Genomic DNA, 22,637 nt, shown 5'->3' with positions numbered 1-22,637 from the left:
GTCCCATTCCCGGACACACTGCCACTCCACCTCCGCCTCCTGGCAGGCGACAATGGCTCCTCCGTTATGAACTCCGTTATACATTTTTTCCCATGTATATAATTATTTCATTGTGTTTATGATTTTGTGTACGATTGTTATATGAATGCTGGACTGATGACATGGAATGCCCTGGATGAACAGTAGGGGGAGACAATGTGCTATTGGGAGTGTGTCAGCGTAACTGTGAGCCGGCTAGAAAAGACTGCCATTACAAGATCAGCTCCATTGTGAACAACAGCACATCTTGGGATGAGCTCACCTAATGTCTAAAGGTGGAGTTAAACGTAGCCCTATTAGCAGCGTCAGGAGGCGGCAGCTTGCACTCTGATTGGCTCATGACATGAGAAACCAAATTTTTCTTTGATCTTTTGACATAGAGTATAAAAGGTCTTTGTCCTGCAAAACATCCCAGTAGCACCTCAATGCAGTACAAAAGATCCGAGGGGAGGAGTCGGATCTCATATAAGGGGTGGAGATTGGTAATCTCATATAAGGGGTGGAGATTGGTAGGTTTAGGGGTGGGTCTAGGGATCAGGGGGTGGAGTTGGGTAGGTTTAGGTATGTAAGGTGGGAGGAGTTGGATCTGGATCCGACTCCTCCCCCCGGATCTTTTGTACTGCATTGAGGACCATCTCAAACATCCTGCAAGTTTCATAGCTTAAAATGTCCTCCTCATTATAAACAAAGCATTTCTTTAATCAAGCTCTAAAAAGGGGTTGCTTAGATATACATCACATAAGCAATTAATTTGCATATGACTGCCTCTAGTCTAGAGAAAGACATCAAGAAATGTATTTAAATCATTGCACCATATGCAATGCATTAGCCACTGAAGTTCAGATACTAGGTGTGTTCGACTTCGGTTGGATGTAACCTCTCGGCGAGAGTTGACGCGTACAGTCGGGGAGGAGCTGAAAACTGAGCCGTCAAGTCTGACGCTTTCTGCTTCATATAGAGACGCTTGTGCTATGTTTGCATACTTTATCACAGCTGAAGTGAAATCAATGTAATATTTGACAAATCCACTAATGTTTCAGAGACATTTTCATTCAGTATGTTATGTTCTGCTTAATACAGCATCTATTTGTACAAGAATAATGTTCAACATAAGCCTATACTATTTAAATACCAATGAAGTTGAAGATGAAGAAGATGAATGCAATAAGGTAATATTTAATAAATCCAACTGGTAATTTGAACTGGAACGGAGTGACATACAACACTTCCACTGTATTGTGGAATATATGTTCATTATAAGTGAACATCAAGGAACATGTATCCAATATGTTTTTTTTTGTCCATTTATTTTTTATTTTTTTACACATACACACACAAACAGGCATTTCAAATTATACAACACACTTTCATTCGATAGTCCACTTTAGACATTCTACTAACTATAAGTAACTTTGCAACTACATGTCAACTAACTGTAATTAGATTATTAATAGACTGTATGCTTAAATCTGCTAACACTTTATTTTAATGCTTCCCAACAGATATTCTACTGACTATTAGTAACATAGCAACAGGTAGTAGAATGTCTAAAGTGGACTATCGAAAATAAAGTGGAACCCTATTTTTACATATAGTACCACAGCAATTCTATAAATCTAAAGATTCTTTCAATTTTTTTATGTTGTTTCTCTTTTATATTATACATATGCTGATTATATAATCTTTTCCCTCCAAAATGTTTAGTGGAAAGAAAATGGATTCCAAAAAAAAGAATGATGTCCTCAACATGGAATGACATCTATGTATGTCATTCATAAACTTTATGATGACCACAGCGCTAGCCAGCGACAGTTTGAACGCAGCTTTATATTAAAACATATAAATGTGTAAGTTGTATGTACTTCTATGTACTGTAAAGTAATGGCAGCCATCACTGGCTAATGTGCACCGATGGCAGTATCTATTTTGGTAAGATCTGCTTTGACAATGTCATACCGCCTTTTCCATTCCGCTGGTGACAATGAAGATGGTTTGAACTCCAGGAACCCATACGCATCCCTATTCTGCAAGCTAAAGGCCCTCGTTGCCGTCTTACAGGATTCACCAAAGGCCTTCCAATGCTGAAAGATTTGAGATACAAAATGAATCACAACAATGAAAATGCAATGAAATTAACTGTCATAATCTGCAACTGGACGTTTACTCAGTGTAAGTTACCTCTTGCGCTAAATCAATATGCATCAGAACAATCTCCTTCAATTCATTCTCCTCCATGAAGTGTTCATTAGAAAAGGTCTCACTTTTGAGAGATTCCAGAAATACTAGCATTGATTTCCAGAACATATTATGCTTAAGCAGAGTTTGTTGGATTTGATAAAGGTACTTTTGGACATCGCTCAGAGGGACGGTTTCGGGTATTGAACCTTGAAAAACAATAAGAAGCAGCCATTGATTATGAGAGATCACTCTGAGGTTTTTGACATTGGCACACAGAGATCTTGAAAGAATCTCACCCTTTTCAATATTCTTGTTTGCCAACTTCAGCTGAACATCATTCAGCCTGACCTGGATATTGTGCTCCTGGCTTTTCAGGTTTGACTTCTGAGCAACGAGTTGAGCTTTTTCATTCATGAGAGCCTGGTTTTGTGCAGGTTTAGCTGCTAAAATGGATTTAAGAATGTGTCCAACAAATGGCACAACGACAGCCAGGAAACTCAAACCAAACATTCTTCCACGAGCAGATCTGGCCTGACACCGGTTTATCTTTGACTCAATTTGTCCGATTTCCTCTAAGGTTTTCCTCAGTTCCATCTGAAGATCTCTCATCACCTTCTCTAGAGCCTCTATCTCCTTGGCAGTTTGTGCACATTTTTTGTCAGCCGCAGCCTTTTCAAGAATCACTTCACTGGTGAAGAAAGCCACTCTGCGGTTGTGATTCTCATATCTGATAATGACAGATTTCAGATAAACCATCAGTTTAATCACTGTAATCTTTGTTCTGTAGGTTCATATATCATAATGCTTTTGATGTGTAACACTTTGAAACATTTCCTAAAATTGTACCTGTCCACCATCTCTTCCGCTCCGTTAACAATTTTTGCAATCCATTCTCTTGCTTTTTCCAAAGACATCGTAGTCTGAATGTTTTCATTATTTTCAACAGCGAGTTTCAGTCGAGGGAACAGTGTGGAAACCATTTCGTTACTTGTGTACACACACTAAAAGACAGCAAGATGTTTACATGTTATGTCCTTGCATGTGCCCCCTTAGATTTTTGAGCCAACTTAAAAAATGTTTTTATATTAGATAATTAAGTTCCATAATAGATAATTAAGTTATTCTATGTTCAAAATTAATCGTCCACCAAGGTCATCTCCTTTTGATGAATTTTGCTGATTTCAAACCAAAATATGCAGGTGGATGGGGGAATCTGTAATAATGTGTAATGTCAAACATTTATAATAAATATTTTATAACTATCATTCCCATTATCTCCACCAGAAGACAGAAAGTCTAATAGAGTTAGATTAAAATAACTTTATTTTGCATATCAGACCTGTATTAAATTCAATGGACATTGTTTTTCTGCTGCTGATAGCTACTACTGGAACTACTGAAAATGAGAGAAATTATCTAAAATTTCCAAAAGGTATCTTTTTCTCTCATCCCAAAAGTATAAAAATCTATAAAACTCATGAAAGCCTGTGTGACCTTGAAATGAAATGTTCTTCTCCAATGGTGCATACAATGAAAATTAAGTTATTAATTACAGTGAAATATATACATTTCAGACATTAATGTTTTAAACAAAAAATACCTCATTTGCTGTGTGCAAGAAAACACAATAATGAGTAACTCATGCAGAAAAATCAAACGCATTATTACAAGCTACACTCACAACATTTCTATTAATTTCAATGCATTTCAATGCTACCCCTTGAAATTCTTCTTGTTTTGTACCTGTATTCAAATTCAATACAAATCTATCCTCGATTTCTACTGTTGTTAGTATTGTCTTATTTTAATCTGCCTCTTTAGTTTGACCTTAAAAAGAGAAAGGTCAGAAGAACTTTACCTCCTCCAAAAGAGCCTCAGAGTTGACAAAGATACTATGGGTTTCACAAGCACTATGTCTGAGATCCATCTCCAACCTGGGGAACTTAGCCAAACAGAGATAGGAGAGATGGTAGAGCAAAGCCGTACGCTCAGCCGATGGAAGAAGCTCCTGAAAGAAGCTGAGTTGATTTTCTTCCATCACTTCTGTAGAATTACAAATGTAATACTTATAATGGTTTTGCACAGGCTTGTGTCAAATATCACAACATTAAGCATGTACATTTTTGAAGACTGAGAGAGATTTTGATTACATTTTATTGGTCAAAAACAATTCCTGTACTTTTACTCACCTCCGGGGACTGGTGTTCTGCAAGCCATGTTCATTGTCCTTAGCCTGTAAAGAAATGACAAATTTCAAAATTGTCTGAAAAACAATAAAAAAAGTAACAAAATGGCAAGAATCACTACAACAACGATGGATGGAGCATGTCAGTAAAAGTTACCTGTAAGAGGAATGCCTCTCTAAGCAATGCAGTTGTTGGGATCAGCATAGGGAATTTATACTCTCTGGCTCCTCCTTAAAAATATTAGGAACAAAGATACATAAAACTGATTGTCAAAGGAATGAGGGAGTATCCTTTGGGGGATTAGTAGGCATCCTTAAAGGAACAGTTCACCAAAAAAAGAAAAAGAAAAGAAAATTGTAGATTTACTGACAATGAACATTGGATCTTTCTATATGTTGTATCTACCTATCTGTCTGTCAGAAAACTGATTGGGTGTACTTTAGACATGTAATAAGTAGATTTTTCTCTGCCAGCAGTTCTTGTATGGGCCTGTTGATGACACACTTGATTTATCTACACTTTACAAACCTCACAAACCTGCACAAACCTGCCTTGCTTTAGGGTATTTTCAAGCTCCAAAAACAAGGCTGTAACCATGTCTTGAACATTGGGAATGGGGGTCTTTTTATTATAATTAAAGAATTAAAAGGGATTTAAGGGAATAAAGAAAACCTTTCTGTTGAGAGATGTAAATACATTTTTCTATAGTTTATTGTGCATTATATTTAAAGTTGTTAAGTGAAATCAATGAGTTTATAAAACAGATTTATGTTACAGATTTCTTTCAATATACTTTAGACATGTAGATCATATCCACGATTGTGCATCAATGTCTGTAATGTGTGATGTAGATGCAAAAACTTTAGGAATCGTATACAAGATTTAGGCTACTCAATATTAGTCTGTCGTATCCGACATAAAAGATCCGCGAAATTAACTTGTGACCACCAAATGCAATACAAGTTTATTAAAATAAAGAAAAGTGAAAGGGAAAATGATGATCACAATCATTAAAATTCATTTAGTGGAGGGCAGAAGAATTCTGGCAGGCAGTCGAAATTCGACACAACACCTTTTATCATGTAGAATTAAAGTCTCAGAAGTAAATGCAGAACATAAGCTACATGCCTACTGAGTAAAATGTAGTCATTGCAATAAACGCTGAAATATGTAATTGATTATCCAGTGCATAAACCAGGAGCTTTGTTCTGATGACAGAGTCTTCTTGGACATAGGTGAGCAGCTACTTCAAGATTATTAATTTTAAATTGGATAATAGGAAATTATACATATGCATTAATTAATTCCACATATTGTTTTGATTATCAAGTCTATTTATGTCACCATTCTGTTCTGTTTAGTTTGGTTTCCATGGACTTTCAGTTCATTTTCATTTGTCATGTGTCTTCTTTGTTCAGATTCCCACCACTCGTTTGTCTCCTTGGTTACCGTTAGCTTTAGTTCATATGTGTCAGCTGTATGTGCTTAATTATATTCCCTTCTTAAGTTGTTCCCTCACCTGCATTCCTTGTTCAGTATTGTTTGTGTATATCGTTTGTTTGTATGTGCAAGTAAGACAGAAATGCCACAGAGTGTTTGACTCCTCGAGCAAGCTGAATATGCTTATTTTATGCATTTGAGAGACTTCTGAAAAAGACTGGTAAGAAGCTTTGTGGATCTTTGATCTCACCTGAAGGTTAATATTCAGCGTTTGCATGAGCGCGTTCAGCTCTTGAGGAGTTGAAGGCACACATAAAGATGCATTCATTGCAACATAATCTGTTCTTGTTTGTTTCTCGATAGAGCAACAAGAATCTAGTGTTGAACGGAGCACATTCGGCTCTCGATGGAGTTGAATGAATGCTTTGGGTTGCAGTCAAAGTGAAAAGTTCTACCCATGTCAGCATTTGTACAAGCACAAGTGGAGTTGAAAAATGCTTGTAGCGACGCAATCATGGCAGAAGACTCTGTTCTTGCTTGTTTCTCATTACAGCTAAGAATCTAGCATTTGACAAGTTTAGTTATAGTTGAGCATTGTTAGTACTCAACTCGTTTTAGAGGGTCAATAGTACTTCATATGGCTGGAACAATTACGTTTTTGGCTAAGATAAAATAAGATAAAATATTCTGATGGTTCGGCTCTTTATTGTCAGGTTGAATGGCCCTCTGTGGGCTTCCTTGACAGAACTTGTTCAGGCATTGTTAGGACCCTCTGCGCTTTAGAGGGTTTTAGAGTTTTGATCTTTGTGAGAATTAATTTTTTTTTTTTCACTCTTTTCTTTATTGTTTTAAGCAGATAGAACACATAACATGATGATCTCAGTTTTGAGTATGTTTACAGAATGCAAAGATAAAATAAAATGAACAATTAAACATAAGACAGCAACCGGATGTTGTGATAAAAAAAAAAATAAGATAAAATAAAAACATTCAGATTACACAGTTTCTAATGCTATTTTATAAGCTATCCATTTGTCCCATTTTTCTTTAAATTCTGTTTCTTTCAATCTTAAAATAAGCCATTCTTTCCATGGTGCATATTTCTTGCACAATGTCTATCCACTGAGTATGGCTCAGGTTTGAGCCATCTTCTTGTTATCGCTTTCCTCCCTGCCGACAATAAAATCTTAACCAAATATTGATCATCTTTCTTTACATTGGACAAAAGACCCAGATACATTGTTGTAAAAGTTAAAGGTATAGAATACTTCAGTACTTTGCAAAAAGTAAGATGGACAGAAGTCCAGAGAGGTTTTATCTCAATGCAGTCCCAGAAAACATGCGTGTGGTTAGCACCAACAGTGCCACATTGCCTCCAACACATTTGTTGGGTGGACAGTTGTTTACCTTTAATAGATGGCGTGATAAAGAATCGAATGAAATTTTTCCAATTGAATTCTCTCCATTTTTGTGAATTTGTAGATGTCTGTGACATCTCACAGATTTTATACCATTCTTCATTTGAGATTGTGACAACTGCTTCTTTTTCCCACTTTTCTTTGACATACAGAGTTGTATTTTTCTGACAGGACATTAAGCTAGTGTACAGCTTTGAAACGATTTGGCGCATTTTCTGTTGATATGCACCACACAAAGTCTCTAAAACCGCATTAGGTTCATTTCTGTCCTTAATTTCTTTGTTATAGTATTCTCTTAGTTGCAGGCAGGGCCGGATTAACATAAGGGCTAGGTGGGGCTGAAGCCCCAGGGCCCACGGGATTAGGGGGCCCATGATTGGCTGGAGGAAATGAGATTGTCAAGTCATAGGTGGTTGATTTGTGTATAATAAAATAACAAGAAGTTATTGGAAAATGTGCCTGACTGATATAATTCACCGGCCAATCAAATTAACTCTACAATTTGCGCTATGACGTTGGGAAACGCCTCTTTTCGTTATGTTTTCATATAGAACATGGGAATAAATCGCTTGCAGGAGTTCAAAAATGATGAAAAAAAGTGATAGAGGTGCACAAAAAAGGAAAAACAAACTCGAAAGGCAGAAAAGGTATGCAAAAATTCCTAAACTAACTAACTACTTGGGTTCACTTTCATCCGTGCCCGTGGAAGACCCTGAGTGCAGCGGCAGCAGCCCACAGTTAGCTTCACCCTCCTGCCTCGTCACCGATCCGCGTGTTTTAAATGTCGAAGAAGGGAAGCAAGCAGCTGAAGTAAGTTAATGAGTTAAGCACTATTTGGATGTTTCTCGTGGAGTCGTAAGGTATTTTCAATACGGGCTATATAGGTGATTTGATTGCAGTCTGAATCAGGGCCGGAGTGGGGCCCCTTTTCAGCCCGGGAGTTTCAGGCCCAAGACCGGCCCACTTTTTCCATGGTGGAATTCCAAATTAGCACTTTTTCTAAATTGGATAAATGAAGCAACAGTTCAGCTCTTACTATTGTGTAGTTTGTATTAATACCATGGGTTAACAAATAATGTAAAAGTTAAATAATAATTCACTTAGACTTTATGAGAAGCAATTACGATTTCACACAATTCTGACTTTATATTTCGCAATTGTGACTTTATAACGTGACTTTATATCACAATTCTGACTCTATATCTTGCAGTTCTGACTTTATAAGCAACTGCAACTTTATTTCACGCAGTCCTGAATTTATATCTCGCAATTCTGACTTTATAACACACAATTGCGACTTTATCACACAATTCTGACTTTATATCTCGCAATTCTGACTTTATAACACGCAATTGCGACTTTATTTCACACAATTCTGACTATATATCTTGCAGTTCTGACTTTATAAGCAATTGCGACTTTATTTCACACAATTCTAAATTTATATCTCGCAATTCTGACTTTATAACACACAATTGCGACTTTATCACACAATTCTGACTTTATATCTCGCAATTCTGACTTTATAACACGCAATTGCGACTTTATTTCACTCAATTCTGACTATATATCTTGCAGTTCTGACTTTATAAGCAATTGCGACTTTATTTCACACAATTCTGAATTTATAACACACAATTGCGACTTTATATCACACAATTCTGACTATATATCTTGCAGTTCTGACTTAATAAGCAATTGCGACTTTATTTCACGCAGTTCTGACTTTAAATCTTGCAATTCTGACTTTATAAGAAGCAATTTCGACTTTATTTCACACAATTCTAAATTTATATCTCGCAATTCTTACTTTATAACACACAATTGCGACTTTATATCACGCAATTCTGACTTTATATCTCGCAATTCTGACTTTATAACACGCAATTGCGACTTTATTTCACACAATTTTGACTTTATATCTTGCAATTCTGAGAAATAAGGTCAGAATTGCGAGATGTTAACTCGCAATTGTGAGATAAAAAGTCGCAATTATCTTTTAAAATGTTTTATTCTGTGGCTTAAAAAAAGCTTCCATACCTCCTGGCCTCTTCCTCCCATCCATCCTCCCTGACGTGTACCGTTACGGTAGGGCCGGCCCAGCTATCGGTAGGCGCCGGCGGTGCCGCGGTAGCCTACCTGAGAAAACGTTTTGGAAAAGACTGACTATGGACCCAACCAACTCTATCGGAGGGGAGGGGAGAACTCCCTCACATGGTACAACCCATGCAGAGGCTGCGCGCTGCGGTGTCAGAATGCGAAACGTGTGTAGCCTATGTAACTAACGTGACATTGAAATGTGAAAAAAAAAAAAAAAAAAAAAAAAAAAGTTCCTCGACCGGCCCAAAAGTGAAGCGGCCCACCGGGAATTCTCCCGATTCTCCCGATTACACACTCCGGGCCTGGTCTGAATCGGAATGTCAGTGTTTTTTTCTCCCACACCCACCTGCGTAAAAATCCCCGGCCGAATTACGAACATCAAGGTCTAATATATCCAAGGGTATATGGATATTTTTTTGCCCCGATGAGTTTTTGTCTTATTGTAATATTAGGCCTAGGCTACATAATATAAAATAAATATATCACACAAGTAAAAGCGCAGTTTTCCCCAAATTTCAGCACAATTGCTAATGTGATAGGCTATGTTATGCAACAATGAGTTAACATTGAGAGTTACGTTTTAGTTTATCGTCATTTCGCCGATGGAAATTCCAAAATGAAACCACAGCAGAAACAATCTCTGAAACTGATAGGGGTGATTCGTTACTGAATAATTTGCGTTTTGAACGAATGGGTTCATTTAATGATACATTGGGTGCTTCTCAATTCTTATTTGTGCATCCTCGTTTCCTTTCCTCGCTTCCTTTCCTCGCGTCTCAGCTCCGCCCCCTGTAGGATGCGAGGAGATGCTGCAAGGAAAAGACGCGAGGACGGAGGGATCGAATGAAAGCTTTTTTTATACATTGGAATAGTTGATCACTCGAGCGTCACTTCACCGCGTCATCAGCAGCGCTCAGAGGATCTGCCCTTATGTTGTTGAAGTTTGGTTATTTAAGAAATTCATAATAAATAATAATAAAGCAAGATACCCTGTTGAAATATGTGAGATGTGTGGCTTATATAAACTGCAAAGGTAAAGTATAAATCAAAATGATTGTGATCGATGTGAAGGGGGAGGAGAATTTATACGTGCGTCACGTTTTAGGCGATAAAACTCTTCCGTATAGAATACACCTGTGTATCCTCGCTCATGACTCCTCAGGAAGCCTCCTCACTCCTCGATCCTCGCCTCCTCGCGGTGCAATTAGAGAATTGAGATGTCCTTCAAGATGGCTGTGCTCGATCGGTTTCCGGGTCATAGGATTTAGGACGGAGGAGCGAGGAGACGAGGAGGGATATTGAGAAGCACCCACTGACTCCTCGTTTGCTTCGTCGTTGAATCAAACAGCTGTTTGAACAAATCAGTTCTTCTTCTTCTTCTTTGGATTCTAACGGCAGCTTGCATCCTTGACGTTGCATTACTGCCATCTTCTGGTTCTAGTTATTTTCCATATTTTTAGTCATCATATTCTTGTCATTAGTCCCGATTTTGTCAGAAAACAAATCAAATATTTAATTCCTTGTTCACTCTTACTGCAGTCCATTATACTCTTTACTCCATGTCCTATTAGTCCTATTTTTTCCATGTCTTTAATCATAACTATTCTCTGTAATTCATATTTTGAACAATTAATTAACACATGTTCTACAGTCTCAGGTATTTGACATTGATCACAAAACCCAGTTGGATGTTTCCCCATTATATGTAGAGTACTATTTAATTTATTATGCCCTATTCTTAATCTGGTTACAATAGTTTCTTCTCTCCTGTTTCCTCTCTTATTTTCTACATTGCCAACTCTTCTTTTAATTGAGTATAGATGTCTTCCTTTAATTTCTTGGTCCCACCTTTGTTGCCATTTTTTCGTAATTTCTCCCCACACTATACTCTTTCCTTCTGATCTTGAAAGACTGATGACTGCTTCTATATTCTCTTTTTGAAGTGCTTCCTTAGCAATTTTATCTACCTATTCATTTCCTATAATACCCATATGTGCTGGGACCCACATAAATATAACGTCATCACCTTTATTCTTTATTTTTAAATAGATAGCCATAATATCATAAAACAACTCCTGATGATTCTTGACCATACCGGTCTTAAGACTCTGCAGTACAGAAACAGAGTCGCTGCAAATTAAAGTTTTGTTTAACTTAGTGCTTTCTATCCATTCTAATGCCATCAAAATGGCAAACATCTCAACAGCATATACACTTAAATGATCTGAAGTTCTCCTGTTCATCTCAATCGTCTGGCTGGGAACTACAATTGCAGCACCTGTAACTCCGGTTATTGGGTCTTTGGATCCATCTGTAAAAACTTGCTTAAAATTACTATATTTTTGGTTCACATGTCTATAAAATTCACTCACCAAATCAACTTGATTATTTACTATTTTGGTCTGTAATACCTCTAAATCCACTATTGGAGTTTCAAACTTCCAGATAGGGATATTGGGCCATACCACAGTTTTACAAAACTCCTTTCCATATACTCCCAAGTCACGTGCTGCGTCATCTCCTGTCCAACCAAAACTACATTTTTTCCCCTTTCCCTTTTCCCAACTATCTTGTAATACTCTTTTGGTTGGGTGACTATCTATTTGTCCCCTTAAATTAATCCAGTAATTTACAAGCAGCTGCTTCCGTCTTAGACTCAAAGGCATTTCTCCTGCCTCTACCTGCAATGAGCACACTGGTGATGTTCTCATGGCTCCGAGACATAATCTCAGTGCCTGTGCCTGAAGATTGTCCAACCTTGCTAACACTGATTTTGCTGCTGATCCAAATGCCTGACTCCCATAATCCAACCTAGATCTTACTAGTGATATATATATATATATATATATATATATATATATCTAAATGATTTAAAGTCTGCTCCCCACTCCACTCCTGTAAGACACCTCATAATATTTATTACTTTTTTACATTTATCCTCTACTTGTTTAATGTGTGCTCTCCATGTTAATCGTGAATCAAACCACACCCCCAAAAAACGAAAACTTTCAACTCTTTCCAAATTATTCCTGTATAACTTCAGTTTAATATCTTTATTTTTCTTTCCAGAGAAGAGCATCACTTTTGATTTTTCAGCAGAAAACTTAAAACCCCATTACATTCCCCACATTTCAACCTGGTTTATTCCTTCCTGTATTTTCTTAACTACATATTCCAAATTTTTCCCACGTTTCCAAAGCGCCCCATCATCTGCAAACAATGATCTATTCATGCCAAGAATGTACATTCTTAAATATATCATTTATCATAATGGAAAAAAGTGTAGGACTTATAACACTCCCTTGCGGTGTTCCATTTTCTACTTTGTGTTTATTTGAAATATCTGTTCCTATTTTAACTTGAATCGATCTTCCTTTTAGGAAATCTAAAATCCAATTAAAAACTTTACCTCTTACTCCTATTTTGTGCAATTTAATCATTAATCCCTCTCTCCATAACATATCATACGCCTTCTCAACGTCAAAAAATACTGCTACCACAGATTCTTTACTTATTTGAGCTTTCCTAATATCGTCCTCTAAACACAACACTGCATCCATTGTACCCCTTCCTCTCCTAAACCCACTTTGAAATTCCGTTATCAAACCCTTTTTTTCCAAAAAAATACATTAATCTTTCATTTACCATTCTTTCCATTAATTTGCAAATATGCGATGTTAATGCTATAGGCCTATAATTTGTTGGCTTACTAGCATCTTTTCCTGGCTTCCTTATCGGGATAATTATTGCTTCTTTCCAACTTTCAGGAATTCTTCCTCCTTCCCATATCTTATTAAATAGCATTAGCAATTTTTCCTTACTTTCTATACTTAAATGTTTTAACATAGTATAGCTTATTTCATCTTTTCCTGGTGCAGTGTTTCTAGTTTTAGCTAAAGCTCTTTCAACTTCTCCTATATTAAAAGGTTTATTTAGATCGTCCTCAAAGATTTCCTTTTTGTTTAAAATTTCCATGTTCTTAGATTTGGTGCTCTCTCTACCTCTCCTTCCCTCCACTGACAAATTATTTGAACTGTGTATACTAACAAATGCATCTACCAACATCTCTGCTTTTCCTTTGTTAGTAACAGCATCTTTATGTCCATCATTTAACACAGGATAATTCCACTCCCTTACATCCCCACTCATCTTTTTAATCATCCCCCAAACTTCTCCTATCTGAGTAGTACTTCCAATTAAACTACAAAACTCCCTCCAATATATCCGCTTTGTTTGCCTGATTGTTCTTCTTACAACTGCCTGTGCTTGTTTATACTGTATCATATGTTGGAAATTATGAGTTCTTTTCAATAACTTGAAGGCTTTATTTCTGGTTTTTACTGCGGTTTTACAATTCTCATTCCACCATGGTACTGATTTCCTCCTTTTTATACCTTTACTTTTAGGTATAGTTTCTATTGCTGCTAATAATATTCCTTGTTTTACTTCATTATTTAATAACTCTATATCTATATAGTTAACAACTTGACTTAAATATTTATCACTTTTTGCTTGAAATGTTTCCCAATCAGCTTTTTCAAATACCCAATTCCCTCCTCTTCCATCTATTTGTTCCACTACAGAGATATTAATCTCACATATAACCGGATAATGATCACTCCCTATTGTCCCATCTTTATGTACTCTCCAATCACAAACTGATGCCAAATTATTTGAAACCAAAGTAAGATCGAGAGCTGATTCCTTTCCTGTCCTAATATCAATCCGTGTCTTATTTCCATCATTTAGACACACTAATTCCCTTTCTTCCAATAACTCTTCCAATACTACACCATTATTATCAGTTTTTTTACATCCCCACAATGTGCTGTGTGCATTAAAATCCCCACACCATACCATACTGTTCTCACACTGTCCCCCTATTTCTAAAAGTTTGTTTATTTCAAGCTTTTTACATGGATTATAGTAATTTACGATTGATAATTTTGATTTTCCTCCCCAAATCTCTATTCCCACATATTCTTGTTCACTTTCCACTCTTGTAACTCTATAAGGAATTCCCTGCTTAACAAATGTAGCACACCCTCCACCTCCTCCCTCTTTCCTGTCTTGTCTAATTGCTATATATCCATTTAAAACAAAATCCAAATTAGGCTTTAGCCAAGTTTCTTGAACACATATTACTTCTGGTTTTTCCTCTCTGCTGTCTATAAATTGTTTAAAATCTTGTCCATTTGCAATTAGGCTTCTGGCATTCCATTGAAGAATTAGCATAATTAATATTATTAACCCACCCATGTTGGATCTTGACTTGACTGCATATTAAGCTCATCTCTTACTTCTTCCCATTTTAATCCTACTAACTCCAAATTATGTACTGCCGCTTTAACTATGATTTGAATCCTTTCAGTTTTAGATTTAATCTCAGATGTTGCATTTATTACCCCTGCTATAAAGGTAACTAACTTCTTCTTTTCTTCCCAAATCTTCCTCCATTCTTTCTGCTCACCTCCATTTTTTCCTTTATCATACTCTTCATCCACATCCTTCTTTTTTCCCTCACTTCTCTTGATAGCATCAGCATATGAAATTTTTTCCTTCACCTTAATTTGTTGTACTTCCACCTCTCGTTTCATTACTTCACATCCCCAGAAAGCAACACTATGATTGCCTCCACAATTGCAGCACTTTGGTTTAACACCTTCTCCACACTTCCCATAGTCGTGATCTCCTCCACATCTAGCACATCTTCTTTGCTTTTTACATCCCCTTGCCACATGACCAAATTCCTGGCAGTTATAACATCTCATAGGCTTAGTTATGAATTCTCTTATGTTATATTTAATATAACCAAAGTATACCTCTTTAGGGAGGTCCTTACAATCAAATTCAATCAGAACAGATTCCGTTTCCTTTTTGTCAATTCCTCTTGTCATTCTTTTAGCAGATTTAACTGATCCAGTTCTCACCCTCAAATTCTCTACGATCTCCTTCATACCCACCATAAGAGGAACTCCTGCCATGATTCCTTTACAACTCTCGTCCTTTTCTCCTCCAACTCTAACCACTTTTGTTACTTTTATTTTTCCCACAGTGCTCATTCTCTTTGCCTTCTCTATCTGTTTTTCAGAGCTACATCCAATAAGTAAGTTTCCATCTCCCAGTACTCTTGCATATTTTACTTCTCCTATTTGTGCTTTAATGACTTTAGTCAGTTTTAACGGGTCAGTTTTCTTTACGCCCCCTTCTCCCTCAAAACGTACTACTACATTAAACAATTCTGATCTCAAATCATTTACCTCAACTTCTCTTCCCTCACTTTCCGTTCCACCCAAACTTTCTGAGTCATTTTTCTTTCTTTTATGTCTAGGCAATTTATTAGTTCTAGGTCCCCTTATCACCTCCTCCCATTCACTTTCCTCTTCTTGATCTCTACATTCCATGTTGTTTTCATATACTGACTCTCTTTCTGTCATCCTGAAAAGTTTGATATTATTTAGTCAATGGAAAGTAGAGGAGGAGCACCGCTACCGGACCTATACAGGCCGTCGGCCGGTACTCCCACACTCCTCTCCACTAACGACCTACCGTTTACCAAGTCAAAAGGTCCTCAGTTCAGTGTCCAATAATGAATCCAATAAATCAGTTCCAACTAATCCTTATAGTCAGATCGCTATCTGCAATTCTAAAAACCAGAAATGAAATATGTCAACAGTCCAGCATTTATTCTCACTCTCCAGAGCAAAACAAAACTCTACGTTCAAAAAACCCGCGCGCTCACGCAGTTTGGTCTCCGGTCCACGACTGTCCTCTTCCGACCAAAAAAACCCCACCTCCCAAACAAATCGGTTGAATGAATGACTCGCTTATTAAGACAGTGACTTGCTGCCACCTACTGGTAGTTTTAGTTTCATACTTAATGTACCCTTTAATTAGAAATTAAAAATTAAATATTTTTATATTTAAATATTAAATAAAATAACAATCATAGCATTTATGTAATTTATGTAAATGCAGTGTAAATGTATTAATATTTTTTTTACAGATATGAGAAACAATTACCATCTAGGGCTTTAGAAAGCAAATGTTTTATCAATGCTTACTTTGTCCCTTTAGATAAAATGAGAGAAATAGCCAGACACCGTTCACCAACGGTAAATGCACTTATGGAAGGGGAGGGGGTAAAAATGTTTTATCAATAAAATGTTCCCAAAATTAACCAAGAAATTATGTGGAGTAATTTTTATCATGATGTTCCATCAAAATCTGTGCAGTAGAGGGTTAATGTGTTAAATAGCCTGGGCTATTTAGTGTGAAAAATAATAATAATAAATAATGATAAAGAAAAACATTAATTAAATACATTGATTAAAAACAATAAAACAAATTTATTGCAGTAGAAGACTGGCGTGGTAATCAGATGAAAGGGGGCCCTTGGTGTTGCTATAGCCCCAGGGCCCAAAGTCCTCTTAATCCGGGCCTTGCAGGTAACGGAAGAAGTCTCGATTATCTAGACTAAATTTGTCTTTCAGATATTGAAAGCTTCTTATTTCCCCATTATTGATTAAATTACAAAAGGCTGTAACCCCTCTATTGATCCAATATTTGAAATTTGAGTCATGCATACAGCCTCTACTGAGTTCAAAACGGTCTGTCAAAGATCCATTTACTTTTATTCTTGCGGTTGGCTTATCATAAATTGCTCTAATACACTGAATAGACTCATTAGTAAGGCCAAATTTCTCCAACGTTAGATATAAGAAATCCCAGTTTACTCGATCGAAGGCCTTTTCTGCATCAAGGCTGATCAGGGCCGCTTTAATCTTATTGCTGGAAATATTGTGAATCACTTGAAGACTTCTTCTGATATTATCTTGCGTTTGCCTACCAATTATAAAGCCGGTCTGATCCTCATCAATTATATCAGAAATAAAGGTTTCAAATCGTTTACAAATAATGGATGTATATAGCTTATAGTCAACATTTAAAATTGATATTGGCCTATAATTGGCACAATTATCTCTATCTTTATTTTCTTTGGGAATCAGCGTAATAATTGCTTCCTTCCATGAGGGAGGGGTCTTGCCTTCTTTATGGATATAGTTTAAAGCTCCAAGAAGAAGCGGCTTCAATTCTTCTTCTTCTAGTTCCTTTGAGCCCCGCAGCTTAGCGATGTCGTGTCGCAAGGCCGTCTATGAGCCTCCTCTATAAATATTTCTTTAGTAAAAAGGGTGAATAGACTTCCTCTAATTTAAAAAGTTCATTCTACAGAGGCTTTCACTCCCTAGAACTCCGCTTAGATGATGTTGCAAATTGGTACGGCTCATAGTGAGCCTACTTGGCGGGGCTGTCTTTTTGTAAAATGGTGTAGTTAGGCCTCCTCTCATTCTAAAAAGTTATCCCGTTGAGGCCTCCATTATCTTGAGCTTTTTCCTTACTAGTCAAGTCAAGTCAAGTCAACTTTATTTATATAGCGCTTTTCACAATACAGATTGTATCAAAGCAGCTTCACAGTATTAAATAAAATAGTACATCAGTGTTTGTTTCTGGTGTAAAACATCCACGTTTGGTAATGCAGATCAATAGCACTGTTGAATCGATTAATCAAATTAAGTATCCCCAACTGAGCAAGCCAAAGGCAACAGTGGCAAGGAACCGAAAAACTCCATTAGGTGACCTAATGGAGAAAAAAAAACCTTGGGAGAACCCAGGCTCAGTCGGGGGCCAGTTCTCCTCTGGCGTTTATGAAGTAGAGACCGGATTTAACTGTAAGATTAAAATATTATATGAATGCCTGGCTGAAGAGATGCGTCTTTAATCTAGTTTTAAACTGGGAGAGCGAATCTGAGCAACGAACAGTATCAGGAAGGCTATTCCAGAGTTTTGGTGCTAAATGTGAAAATGCTCTCCCTCCTTTGGTGGACCTGGATATCCTAGGTATGACCAGAAGCCTCGAATTTAGTGATCTTAAAGAGCGCGATGGATTATAGGGCGATAGAAGATCCGTTAAATAAACTGGAGCTAAGCCGTTTAGGGCTTTATAAGTCAGTAGCAATACCTTGTGATTAATACGGAACTTTATAGGTAACCAATGTAGTGATGATAAAATTGGTGTTATATGGTCAAACCTTCTTGATCTAGTAAGAACTCTAGCGGCGGCATTTTGGACTAACTGTAGCTTGTTTATTGAGGATGCAGGACAACCAGCTAATAAAGCATTACAGTAATCTAGTCTCGAGGTCATGAATGCATGAACTAGCTTTTCTGCATCAGAGACAGATAGCATGTTACGTAATTTAGCAATATTTCTAAGGTGAAAAAATGCTGTTTTTGTAACATATGAAATATGATTTTCAAAAGACAAGTTACAATCTAATATAACACCCAGGTCTTTTACTGTAGAGGATAAAGTTACCTAGCTACTGTAGGCTGTTACTAGCTAGGATGCAATTCATGAAAATTGGGCACTTCTGGAAAAGTTTTTGATTTTTGGCAGGCTGTTAGGTATGGGCCTAAGGTTTTTAAAAATCCATGGATACAAGTTGGGGTGGCCCCCCTAGAGGCAGTTATCCATAAAATCCAAATTGGCCCCCGCCGAAAAGAGAAAAGCTTATATCTCAGCTTCCTTTAGTCTTAAATTGTTGTATAATGTAATTTTTTCTGCTTCGTTTGATACAAGGAATCCAATTCTGATATATTCTTCTTATTTTAAGTCCATTTCCATGTCAAATCTATTATCAGTCATATTTAGCTCAAATAAACTGTCAATATCTCTGAAAAAGTCACATTGAAATATTACTCAGGGTCCTAGACCCATATTTTTACCTCCAATGTATGCTTTTCTTTGTTGATTAGACAGGTCACTATCACTATAGTGTCAAAAATCACATGTTGTGACCAAAAGGACCATTGTTGAGGCTTTAAATCAACACAACTTCAGAACTATGCCACAGAGAAAAGTTATATTAGGCTTTACACCATGTTAAGGATCAATATAACATTTTAGTCAAATACCACAAAAGAAACAAGTAATAAAAACTCGGTGAGTGTTTTTGAGATTTTGAAAGTCATTATACTGAGGCCTCCGCTCTCCTGAGTTCTGTGATATTGAGTGACATGGCTCATGTCATTCTGCTGAGGTTTACTCTCCCTTGAGCTCTGTCTGGATATCGATGTCTAGTGACATGGCTCTCGGGGAGCCTCCTTAGTGGGGCTATCTAGTGTCAGGTGTAGTTAGGCCTTCTCTTGTTCCAGAGAGTCATCCTACTGAGGCCTCTGCTCATTAGAGCCCCTTTCTAGCTGAGCTCTCTTTAGGTAGAACAGGCAACAACAACTGCTCAAGAGGGTCGTTATACTGAATACTCTGCAGAATTCAGTGTCCTTTTGTATCAAGTAGTAAGGCTCTTTGCAAGCCTCCATGATAAGTCTAGTGAGTTGACTAGTACTCCCCTTGTTAAGATGGTCATTATGCAGAATTCTTCACTCTCCAGAGCTCCGCACGGTCTACAGTATCAGGTCGACAGGCTTTCAGTGAGCTTTTGTTACACACGAGGTCCACACGTGCGTTTTATTAAGAATCAAGGTCGGGTTTTTATTTCAGGAACACTTGCAACACCCAGATACAGTCTCACGCTCTTCTTTTTTTGTTAATCGTCTCGCGATACTCTCTCTTCTCTTCCATTCTCGCGACCTTTTCAGATCTGCCTTCTCCAAATCTCGTCTGCCAAGCTTTTAGCTTAAAAATCACAGACAAAACAAGATACATACATCCTACTGTGCAGATAGAGCATGAAAAGAAAAGAAACATTAAATATAAATGAATATCAATAACAAGACATCTAGAAAATACAGCAAAATTAAACAACAACTGTGGAATAAAGATGACTTGTTTAAATACACTGAAATTAAATAAAATCGTATTTTAGATGAAAAATGGGGGGGGGGGTACTCATTACACCATTACACTCTCCCCTCCAAAAATTATGTCGTCCCGACATCCCCTGTATTCTACATGTCTCCAACATAAGTCGTTGAGTTATAGGAGTCTGTTATAGTAAGTACTATTTAAGGATACAATGATGGCTTAAACCAAAATCACATTAACAACTACCTCCCGTGTTATTGCAATGTTTCTGTAGTTGACATCATTGTGCACCATGAAAACAACTACACTCCCCATCTTTAATACGGACGCTGTATCCTTCTGCAGGTCTCCAGTACCATCCGCTCAAATATAACCTACGAAACAATCAGTATCACCGGCTTCTTTGGATTCTCGTTATCACAGTTCACAGTTCCTCATTCCCTTCTTTACCGGTCTGTCATTACCGTATCTGATTGAACAGGGTCAATGGAAAATACAAATTCTACATCACAACAATGTATCTCAACTCATCTTTAACTATCTTACACTGTGTTATCCATGTGCATCATCACTTCCTCCACATGCTTTGGAACCACTTCTTCCATGTCGCACTCCACCATCTCCTTGTATTGGCCGTCTTCTTTTACAGACTTCTGTGTCACTTGAGAATCGAATTCTTCAGCCTCCGACAGCAGCTGCTCTTCCCTCTGGCCTAGTTTGAAAGGTCTGCAAAATCCTGTCCATTCGCTCTCATCCTCGGAGCTACTTTTCACGGCTTGTTGCTCATACTTTGCTTTGCTGTGTTTTCCTTTCACTATCTTTCTCAGAGTTGTTGTGGTTTGCTCTACAGGCAAGAATTCACAAGGCAGAAGCATGTTACGATGAAGGACCCTGACTCGCCCATGCCCAGTTTCAGGCTGCACCTCATAGACAGGACACTCCGATCTCTTTTTCTGAACCACATAGACCTGCTCCTCCCAATATGATCGCAGTTTCCCTGGGCCTCCTCTTTCGCTCATGTTCCTAATGAGAACTCTACAGCCTGGCTGTAACTCCACTCCATGGATCTTACTGTCGTACCTGTCCTTGGCCTTCCCACTTGCCATACTCGCAGATTCTGAAGCCAGCTTGTATGCCTGATCCATCCGCTTTCTCCAATTTTTTGCATACTCTTGATGGGATGATGATTGGTCTCTGGGGCTAAGGTTGAACATTATATCAATAGGCAGCCTCGGATGGCGTCCAAACAGCAGAAAGTAAGGAGCAAATCCTGTTGCCTCATTGCGTGTGCAATTATATGCGTGCACTACTTGTGCCAGGGAGTTCTTCCAATCCAACTTTTCCCTGTCAGTCAGATTCCGCAACATGGACAAGAGCGTCCTATTAAATAGCTCCACCTGACCGTTTCCCTGCGGATGGTAGGGAGTTGTTCTGGAGCCTTTAATACCGCTGTACTGCTGGAGTTGCGCGAACAACTGGTTGTCAAATTCCTTCCCCTGGTCATGGTGCAATCTTGTGGGGAAACCAAATTTCAACACAAAATCCCCGAAAATCTTTTGAGCTGCTGTCTTAGCTGACTTATTGAGGCATGCATACGCTTGAGCAAAGCGAGTAAAATGGTCCATAATGACTAAGATATATTCATACCCGCCTTTGCATCTCTCCAAATGGAGAAAGTCCACTGAAACTAATTCAAAGGGGTGTGTTGTGTCAATATTGGTCAGTGGTGCTCGGTTTGGCTTGTTGGGGCGTTTTGTCTTGAGACAGCGACATACTCTTAACACCTGATGTTCAACGTCCCTTTGCATATGTGGCCAGTAGAACCTGTCTCTCATTAGGTGGAGCGTCCGCTCTACACCTAGATGACCCATATTTTCGTGCAACTCTTTGAAAGCTAAACCATGGAACTTCTTGGGCAGCACCAGCTGTGATCGAGTTGCTGTGGTCCTGTACAGGACTCCATGCTCATCCAGGAACAATCTTTTTCTCTCCCGCATCAGTACAGCACGGCCATCATGACCACTCCAATCCCTGTCTCCAGGCCATCGATTTGTTCTTACACAGTTCATCACCGTGCTGATCACTGGATCCTGTTCCTGGGCTTCCCTCAGCACTCTTTTGTCAAAGTTCAACACTTTATTCTCGTCTTCAGCTAGTGCGGTCTCGATGGTCACAGGACACATCCACGGAGTGTGTTCTTTCGACTGAATACTGAGAGCTTGGGTCACACAGCTGATGACATTTGGACTCACTTCCATTGAACACTTCTGCAGATACTCCTCTATCCCCAATGGCATGCGCGACAAGCCATCTGCATCAGCGTTGGTTTTTCCTGGACGATACTTAACCTGTTAACCGTTGCCAGTGCGCCCGCGCACTGAAGCGTTTTTTTTTTGTAATTTAGTTCAAATTTACTATCAGATTTAATGTTATACCTTGACAAACTATACA

At 37.9% G+C, this 22,637-nt stretch overlaps 2 protein-coding genes across 2 annotated transcripts in view; one reads left to right on the top strand and one right to left on the bottom strand.

Annotated features, from left to right (window-relative positions):
* Positions 1–1,468: 1,468 nt before the first annotated feature.
* LOC308684490 (uncharacterized protein) lies at positions 1,469–4,667 on the bottom strand. Its single transcript, XM_081355734.1, has 7 exons — positions 4,560–4,667; positions 4,407–4,450; positions 4,076–4,260; positions 3,064–3,218; positions 2,514–2,944; positions 2,218–2,423; positions 1,469–2,120 (listed from the first exon to the last, which is right to left on the bottom strand). Exons 2-7 carry the CDS (start codon positions 4,438–4,440, stop codon positions 1,938–1,940), a joined length of 1,194 nt encoding a protein of 397 aa, XP_081211860.1. The 5' UTR covers positions 4,441–4,450; positions 4,560–4,667; the 3' UTR covers positions 1,469–1,937.
* Positions 4,668–5,933: 1,266 nt separating this feature from the next.
* LOC308684742 (uncharacterized protein) overlaps positions 5,934–22,637 on the top strand; it is a 40,020-nt gene continuing 23,316 nt past the window's right edge. Inside the window, exon 1 of the mRNA XM_081356009.1 lies at positions 5,934–6,063. The gene's annotated coding sequence lies outside the window, so the exon portion shown is untranslated. The remainder of the gene's footprint in view (positions 6,064–22,637) is intronic.

This window comes from Scardinius erythrophthalmus, assembly GCF_964197995.2.
Source record: "Scardinius erythrophthalmus genome assembly, chromosome: 24".
Classification (NCBI taxonomy): domain Eukaryota; kingdom Metazoa; phylum Chordata; class Actinopteri; order Cypriniformes; family Leuciscidae; genus Scardinius; species Scardinius erythrophthalmus.
The sequence above is the reverse complement of the archived record's forward strand: the minus strand, read 5'-3'. Positions and strand labels throughout refer to the sequence as shown.